Raw genomic sequence first — 9,361 nt, 5'->3', positions numbered from 1 at the left:
TTTGCCACAGGGAGGTGATTTCAATTAACCTTGCAAAGGTTGAACTCATTTCCCCTCCTGCTGGCACCATTTTGCTCCCGCTCCTCCACCTTCCTGCAGCCGCCTCCGGGGCAGCCCCTGCACAGCCCACAGCGGGCAGTGGGGGCACAGGGGGACACCAGGGAAGCACAGCATCCGGGGGGAGAGCTTCCTTAGTTCTGCATTGGAATCTGCAATAAAAGTATCACCGACAGCTGGATTTTCTGCGCTTTTGTGCGTATTGAGAACTGATAACAGGTAACGCTTGGAAAGACTTTTTCAAGTGATTTTTTACATTCCGTGCAATCAGGAGTTATTTAAATTGCAATACCTGTATTTTCAACATGCAGAGAATGAGTTCAGACCTGGTAGTAAGTGCTTGCCTTTACTCAACTCATGGCAAAGTTGAAAGCAGTTCTTCCAGCGGAGCAAAGGGCCCTGATGTGATCCTCAAGAAAAAAGCAGCACCCAGGACTGATAGGACCTCTACAAGGACTGACATCAGTACTTTCTCTACAGCTTAATTGCATTAACAGTTCAACTCTAAGTCATGCAGAGGTTGACAAACTGCAGTTGTTGTAGCATTACTGGTTTGCCACAGCTTTAACTGAACTTCAGAGAGGTCTGCTACTCTCCTGCCCAAACAATACCACCACAGCACACGGCTTTGCTGCTCAGAGCATGACAGGACAAATAGCTGTAGGTAAATACACACATTCAGCTGCATAAAAGGAACCGCAGGGGAGAGGAAGAACGTGACAATAACTAAACCTGCTAAAGGCACAGAATCTCCCAGGAACACGGAGCACAATCCTTAAGAAAACAGACATCCTCTTCATTTAAAAATGAGGTTGCAGAGAGAGCTCAAGAAAACAGCCCTGGGGACACGTGGCATTAGCAGAGCTGACACTCAGTGACCTCTGCAGCCCTTTCTGTTACACCTGAGGTGAGCAGATCCCTCCTAGCTGTGCCCACACCTCACGCAGCCCTGGGCTGGGGGTACCCATGCAGCCCCCACAGGGTGAGAGTGGGACCAGGGGAACTCTGTGCCCACCAGGATTCCCGTACTGCAGTCTGCCTTCATAAGCAATGGGGACCTGAATGCCACGAAGCAAACTGAGTGCTAACGATCAGAGGAAGGAGATGGAAACCCAGGTCAAGAAAGAATGGAGAGAAAGAGAGAGAAAGAAAATTACGGTAATATCTTACCTTTACTGCCAGGATTTTTCCACTAGGGACATGGTATGCCCTGCGTGAGGGAAAAAATTAAATAACTCAAGATGACATAAAATTATTTTCATACATACGTGCAACATGTATACGCTAATTTCACAGAAAAACGACTTGGAGCCAGTACTTTTCACTCTAAACCAATTTCCATAAAGCATTTCTCAAGACAGGCAGCGATGAACGCAATTGCTCTGCGGAACATACCTACAATGGAAGTGCTGAGTAGCTGTGTTTTGTTTGCTATCTGCACGCTTTACATACCATCCATACGTCGCAGACTTTGGCACAGCGTAACAGCAGGCTTGAATTGTGAATTTATTCACTTTCTCATTTTCTCTCAATGACCAGCTGCAACATTGAGTTATTCAGAGCCGTAACAACCAGCAGGGCTGGCTGCACCCATTGCTGAGGGCCTTTCCAGGGTTCAGACGGTGAGATGCACAGCTGCATCACCACACCGACGTGAGGTGTCCAACTCTTTACCAAAAACTAAAGACCTGCAGAGGATACGTGTGAAATGAACCTTCCACGTTCATAGTTCTTAGCAGTAGTGACTCACGTATTCCTAATCTAAGAGAAAGGTACAAGAAAAAAAAAAGCCTACTGAAAATCCAATGGAACTTTGCAGACAAGCAAAACTAATAAAGCTTTTCCCCTTCACTGGCTTTATTGCCTCATATCATTTGCATGGTGCCCTAAATCTGTGTCATATCTGTGGCACTAACATGGAAAAATGACAAAATTTGAGCACTGTTTACCTCTAGCAATGATTACTGAAGAAAGAGCCTAATAAGACTTTTCTACATACAAAGTCAGACGTGGTACAGAGCATTGGATCTCACTTATGACCCGGAGTGCTCAGAAATTTCTGAAAACTTCACCTGTGATTTGGAACTCCTGGATGAACACTGATGGAACTGAGTGCCATCAGCTTGTAGGAACAGCCGTGGTTTATAAAGAGCATCAGAAATCAGCGTTACCAAATGTCAGCTTAAGCACAAACAGCAAAACCCCGGGTGGAGCTCTGAGAGCGGCGGCCGAGCGCACGATCGATGCATCAAGGGGAGGAAATGAGCTCCGCTGTGACGACGGAGGAATCGACAGCAGCAAAACACGATGGACTTGAGATCAGCAGAAATGATAAGAAAATGAACAGGTTGAGATAGAGTGCTCAGCGTCTGTTGGCTTCATACGCACCGCGCCGGGCAGTTTGGCAACTTAATTAGCTTGTCAGGAAAGCCGATCTTTTCCATAAAAGAGATCTCCTGTTTCCAAGTGAATTAAAAGGGAAGACTTGATTATTTAATTATGATGCACGCTAATTCATCCGTGGAAGTTTGGGTTAAATTTCCAGCAGAGGGCAGATACCTGGTTTGGTTTACAGAGCATTGACAGTACCAATTTAACATTTAATTATCACTGAGAATTGGATCACAAAGGAGATGCCGGGCCCACGGGTACAGCGTGTCCGTTGGCTCTGCGAATGGCGTGCTACCTGGGAGGAAGGGAATTTGTTTACTCTGGGCTGATATGGCATCTCAATTGTCCTGACCTTCCCCAACACAATAACTGCAAAGTGATTAATGGAGTCTGAATGGGAGCTTTGGTTACACCAAAAGACAACCGTACACCTCTGTAGTGTTTTAATTAACAGCTAGCACTTCAAATTAGTCTGTAGTTGCTGCAGTAATTACCTGTTCCAATGAGCGTGTAGGGAAAACGCTTTTGTTAGATATTATGTAGAACCGTAAGTTGGAATTGATCATTTTGGCTATAGTTGGAACAGCTGAAACCTGAAAACTGAGCACTTCTGTGGCTTCAGAAGGATAAAATGTAAAATCCCTCAGAATAATGCACACAGAAAGAAGAGAATCATACTTTCGTGTGCATACTGGGCCCATCAAAAATCCTACAGATGTCTATTATGAGAATAAACTAACGTTCATACTCTATAAATAACATGAAGTCTCATCTCACGGGTCAACTCTTCCTGATTTCAGTGTCACCTCCAGAGGTAAGTAAACAAGCTCATCGTTGTAGAGCCAGATCATTAGACAAAGCAAAAGGGTGGGGGGGGGATTCATCATCCCTGGAGGTGATCCAGAACTGTGGGGATGTGGCACAGTTGGGGCTGGACTTGAGGATCTTTCCCAACCTTCATGATTCTATGAGCCCAATTCCTTCAAAATTCCCTCCTGCCCCATTACAACAAACAGCTCCTAAGCAGGACTGGCACAGCTGTACCAAACATTTTACTAACCATGAATGTTAACTGCATCCCTCAGCATTCAAAGCCCTGTAAGGACTCACACCAGCCGAGTCCTTCAGCACAACTTGGTCTCCACTGCTCCAAAAAAATGAAGACTTGCCCTCGGGGAGCTCAGCCTTAGGAGAAAAGTTGGGATTGTGGGGAAAGGAGAGAGATGGTGTGAGCACCCACAGACTCCTCTTGAGCCAACAAAGCCCTCCAGAAATGCAAAGAAACTTGTGACATTCTGCATGGTACAGCCCGTGCATCCCCCGTGCTCCATAAGACAAAAATCAATGCTGTGCAAAACTAGAGTAGGGCTTTGGGGGAACTGCCAGCTCCCCTGCATCTCTCCCCTTCTTGGATGGAGGATTTCCGTAGGAAAGCAAATTAAAAAATGAAAGCGTCAGGAGCAGCTGCTGTTTTTAAAGAATAAAGGGGGGAAAAAAAGGAGTAGCTGAATTTCATATTGCTTGCTTTGTTCTTCCTGAAGTATATGGCAAAGGAAGCCAAAGGAGATCGTAAGATGCTTTGGCTCCATCCTCTTTATGAAATAAATCACAGCCTCTCCTCACGTTAATGCTGAAAGATTCACACACCAAACAGAGATAGCATATAAAAGCGCTGTAGAAACTCACTACACTTCAAAAGTAAAACAAACCCACCAAACAGAACATGCACAAGCTTCCTTCTGAACAGCTTAGACGGCAAACAAAAACCATCACCCCAAAAACCTGCTAAGACAAACAATGTGCCATTCTTCCTACAAGGAGTTTTACCTAAAAGCACCATGGGGAGCTGCATTCCTTGCTGTGACTGTGGCAGAATTTCTTTCAGGGCAAAGAACTGACTTCAGCTTTCAGCACTGCACGCACTCGAGAGAAACAATTTTCCATTTGCTTTCTCACTTTTAATGGCAAAGCATTCACCCACATCTGCGTGACTTCAGGACGGTCACCTCGGAAGCGCAGGCTGATGACACAAAGATCCTTCAGCTCCCTCCATCAGCTTGCCCTAAAATATGCATATTTTCCCAACTTCACGCATGCAATGTTGTCTAGAAACTCAGAACAAATACAGCCTCTTCCTAGAAGCAAAGACGGTACTAATTATTGCATCATGATGCGAGACAGCACTGCAGATGCCCTCAGCAGCCCACCACGCAGCCCTGCTCTCCCCATCTGCTCATGTGGCCACCAGGATATATTTTCCTATTTTTCTCCCCAGTAGCCACGGAAGCAATCTCTAATCAATAAGATACTCCTTACCAAGACCAAATGATTCAAGGGGAAGCCATGACCTGTCTGCTACGCCAATGAGTCAGTCCCTTCCCTTCTTAGAAATATAACTAACATCAGCAAATATGACAAAATGATGTACTGACAGCGCTGCCACGTTAGTGATGTGAGGGCAGGAAGCTGGGAAGCAGCGCTCCCCTCCAGTCAAAGCACAAAGAAACTTACAGCTCGTGCCACAGCGTAGAGCTGCTCTTGCCCTCCTGCCCCCCAAAAAGCAGCAGTGTGCCCCTTACCATTCTGCTGCATGCTGCTTTCACGTGCATGCTGCTTCCCGCAGAAGTGCTGGGTGCTGCACACTGCCTGTGCTGATGTCTCGAGGATGGAGATGTCCTGCCTGTCTCCTGCCTCGCCCTGCTGTCCTTGGGAAGGAGACTCAGGCATTTTCACCCAGAAATGACCACGCAGAGAGAACTTTTTAGCTCAAATAAGGGCTTAACACAGAAAGTGATGGCTGTTGACAAGCAGCACCTTCAGATGTAGGGAGGCAGACCAACGCTCTCCTGCCCTGTGAGAAATAACCCAGAGCAAAATCCCTGTGTCAGTGTCACATGAGATGAATGCACTTCTCTAAGTGTTATGCACTGCAGAACGACACGCCAGCCACCAGCTGCAAACTATACGCAGCAAATCACCCACAGATTTGGTTTACTGTTAATTTTGCCTTTTTTCCCCTCCGTCCTCCTAGCACTGTCACTGTCTGTAGTGCTCTTGGTCAGGCCCTGGCAGACTAATGATGGGACTGTCACGTACTCAATGGCCATCTAAAGAAACAGATTCAAATTGTTTCTAGGAAATAAACACTCTGACAGTTGTTGCCTTCTGCAATAGACAAACACATTAGCCTGACTCTCTGGCTGTTAAAACAGGAAATCCAAAGTGCACAACAGTTGTAAAAAGGAGCTTTTATGGGGACTGTGCTAGTACGAACAGCAATCTATGCCAACCTCCCCTCTATCTAAAATCCCATTACAGATGCTTGAGCACTGATTGCAAAATGATTTGTTGTTAAACCAGAAAACAAATCGAAAATACTTGCATCTAAATTCTGAACTTTTTAAAAGAGCAAAATTGGCACTAACAGCTGCAGAAAGAAAATGCAGAAAGAAGCAAAATGTCTCACTTAACCCATCTCTGTGGGAAAGAGAAGGCATTGGCATCCAAGCTGGAGAGCAGCAGAATGAATCCCTCACCTCTCACTCACAACCTCCTATTATCTCCATCTGTTACCACTTCCACCCACCTACCTTCTCCATTGCAACCGCTCAGGGTCATCAGCACAGTATGAATCCAGTGCAGGTTTTGGGAGGCATCTGAAGCAACAGAGAGGGCCAGAAAGTACATCACATCCTATGGTGATGGTAACATAGGTGTCTGTCTTCCACCTACAGCTGGATGATCCGCATCACCAAATCACGTGTACATGATGTACTCACAGCAAAACAACCGTTCAGGAAACACAAAGCAGATCAGTAACGACCAGTGCTGGAGGACAGAACTGTGCTAAGAAGCAAAAGTTTTCCAGGTATGTCCAGAAAGCTGCAGATTCCCCATTCCTGGAGATGTTTAAGGTAAGGCTGGATGGGGCCCTGGGCAACCCCACCAGGTGTCTGATGTAGCAGTTGGCAGCTGTGCCCACAGCAGGGGGTTGGAACTCGATGATCTTTGAGGTCCCTTCAGCCCAATCCCTTCAATGACTCTGTGATTCGTTGTAACGCCTGAAATAGCTTTCTCTTTTAATCATAGTTCACTTTCAGGTAGGAAGGTTGCATGGAAGTTTTAGTTAAGACAACAGACAAACAACATTTCCAGGAAATTGCTGCAATTCCATTCTGCTCTTTAGGATCCAGAGTAATTGAGTGTGGAACAAACTATCCAGAAAAAACCACCACCACCACCACCACCACAATTCACAGCATCACAAAAAGACCCCAAGCAGGGGCTACAGCCCAGGAAGGTCTCAGCTGTGTCCCAGGAGCAGATTGCTATTTTTAACCAAGAAACTGCTGATGTTGCCTAAATGAAGGCTACGTGCAGTGAGAATTGCACTGCACTCGCCCAATGCCTCCTGCAACACCACCAAGAGCAAACTTTGGGGTTTCTCTTTGCCTTCTCTTTCAAGCTATGGACCACAATGCAAACAAACTGGCTTTAATTTAAGAATCATCCAGTTTCTAATTAAACAGCCATAGGCAGCTGGCTGGATACATTTTAATCAGTTTCAATAACCTATTGATTGCATACTGAAGCTTAAAAAATTAAAAGTAAAAAGATGATCGGGGAATTGTCCCATCTCAGAACAACAGTAGAACCCTCTGTAAATAACTCCTCTTTTAACCATCAGCTAAATGAACACTTCAATACCGCAGCACAAAGTCTTCTGCAAAATTACTTTAACTAACAAGCAGAAATTTATCAGCTTCAGCCAAAATCAATGCTGAAATCAATTTGAACACTGGTTGTGTCTAAAGGGGCTCATTGGCAATTTAGGGAAATTACACCATGTAAATGCCTGTGCTTTAATTGAACAGTTTCATCAACTAGGCTGTGATTGCTGTCCATTCATTTATTTACTTTCACTGCAGCTACCATTCTGCAAAGGAATGGTTTTTGTCAGACTCGAAGGAGGCACTTTATCTTCATTTTATGCACTTTCGTGCATAACAGATTTTATGAGGCAGGCAAGCGGTGGCCGGGGTCAGGAGAAACAAGTGCCCAGCAATCACTGGTCAGTCTTGTTTAAACTGCAGTGGCAATATGCAGAAACGTCACGGAGTATTTCCAACGCGGCCCAGCTATGATCACCACAACGCTAAAAATAAAACAGAATAACCACAAGGAGCAGAAAACGAATGTAATCTGGGGAAGGCACTAAATGAACATGCCTCCGTAGCTGTAGCACAGGACTGCAGGGAGCTGCGAGGTGCAGACAGATGTGTTGAGCACAAATGAGGACATTTTACCTTTTCATCCTTTCCCTTGCAGAGCAGCTCAGCAGCGCTGTGCAGGGCAGTGCTGGTGGCACACAGCCAGAGCCCAGTGCTTTGGGCACAGCTGCAGAGCTGGGTTTGGTCACTGCTCCGCTGCTCTGCTACCTGGGAAAACGTCAGCTTGAGTCTCTGCTTACCTTGCTGGATGCAGATAACGAGACAGGTCTCCTCTGCAAACAGAGGAGAATCTGAGAATTAAAGTATCTTAAGATGGGGCAAAGGGCGAGAGGGAACGGCCTCAAGCTGTGCCAGGGGAGATTCAGGTTGGACGTCAAGAAAAACAACTTCTCTGAAAGAGTGGTCAGGTGCTGGAATGGGCTGCCCAGGGAGCTGGTGGAGTCACCAACCCTGGAGGAACATTTAGATGTTGTACTGAGGGACACGGGTTAGTAGGAAACATTGGTGATGGGGGGATGGCGGGACTGGACCTCAGAGGAATTCTCCAACCTTGGTGATTCTATGATTCTATGACACTATTACAGCACTGGGGATTCCAGCAGAAAACCAGAAGTTAACGGTAGCTGAGAAGAACAAAGGGGAGCTACAAGAAGACAAGGGCTCTGCTGAGGTTTGAGCAGCACTGCAGTTAGCCTTTGGCAGGAGCTCCTTCACGGCAGCCTTGTGCACTGGAAGCCCTGGGACAAGCTAGCAAACCTCACAGAGCCAAAGCTCCTCAAGACAACAGTAAATCCCAGCCATCCCAGCACACAGAGCTGCTCCTCGCTAACGGCTCTGCCACGCTCACGCAGCACCGTCTGCAGGCTGTCGGGCAGGAGAAGATCCACGTCCCAGCTGTCTCGCCACTCACAATCTTTAACGTGCTAATGGGGCACCCCGAGGTTGGCTGAGATGGAATGAAGACACGGGCATATGTTGGAATGCACAACTCGACCTAGCAGCAGTAGTGCTCAAGTAAATGGCTCGAACAAATTAAGTTCCCCATTTATCTGCACTTTCCCTGGCTATGCCTCTCATTTAGGTGGCACAGCAGCAGCAGCCGCTTCTCCTCCAATCACTCAGCTTAAAGTGAAGCCGTCTGGTTTAAGAGCATTCTGCTAAGATGAGAACTCATTCTCTCCTCTCCTTCCCTCTCTTCCAGATTCTAGATAACCACAAATTAATTACAGCATCGTTGGGACTTTACGTTTATTACAGTACAAGAGCTTGCTGCTCTTTAAGACTCCTCTAACAGAATCCAGAGTACTTACATACCATACTTACATACATACTTACATCCCATACACGATACGTCCTTTAAAAGCAATCCCAGGTGCACAAACCTACACTGTTCTCTAAGAATATCTTCTTTCTCATTAGCTACAATTACAAAGCAAACACTAGAAAACGAGATAAGAAAAATATTCTTCTTGCTTGTTTATAAATGAAGCAAAGAGTGATGCTCTGGATCTGCCATGTTAGAGACTTCCAACCGTAACTACCTGCTCATGTCTACTGCCTAACACTTAGATGCAAAACACACACAACCACGTATTTTTTCTTCTAAACAGTTTGACGTAGCACATACATCACATCAGAAACCTTATTTCATTGAAGTAAAGGAACAGTCTTACAAAAAAAAA

At 45.8% G+C, this 9,361-nt stretch overlaps 1 protein-coding gene across 2 annotated transcripts in view; it reads right to left on the bottom strand.

The window, feature by feature from the left end:
• Positions 1 to 9,361, bottom strand: part of MAP2K5 (mitogen-activated protein kinase kinase 5) — a 111,073-nt gene that overhangs the window by 73,319 nt on the left and 28,393 nt on the right. For both annotated transcript variants that reach the window (XM_010717608.1, XM_031555358.1), the window contains exon 9: positions 1,228 to 1,267. In XM_010717608.1, the coding sequence (XP_010715910.1) occupies positions 1,228 to 1,267 (40 nt within the window). The remainder of the gene's footprint in view (positions 1 to 1,227; positions 1,268 to 9,361) is intronic.

Source organism: Meleagris gallopavo, chromosome 12 (assembly GCF_000146605.3).
Source record: "Meleagris gallopavo isolate NT-WF06-2002-E0010 breed Aviagen turkey brand Nicholas breeding stock chromosome 12, Turkey_5.1, whole genome shotgun sequence".
Lineage (NCBI taxonomy): Eukaryota > Metazoa > Chordata > Aves > Galliformes > Phasianidae > Meleagris > Meleagris gallopavo.
Note: the sequence above shows the minus strand (reverse complement) of the source record. Positions and strands in the feature narration are given on the sequence as shown.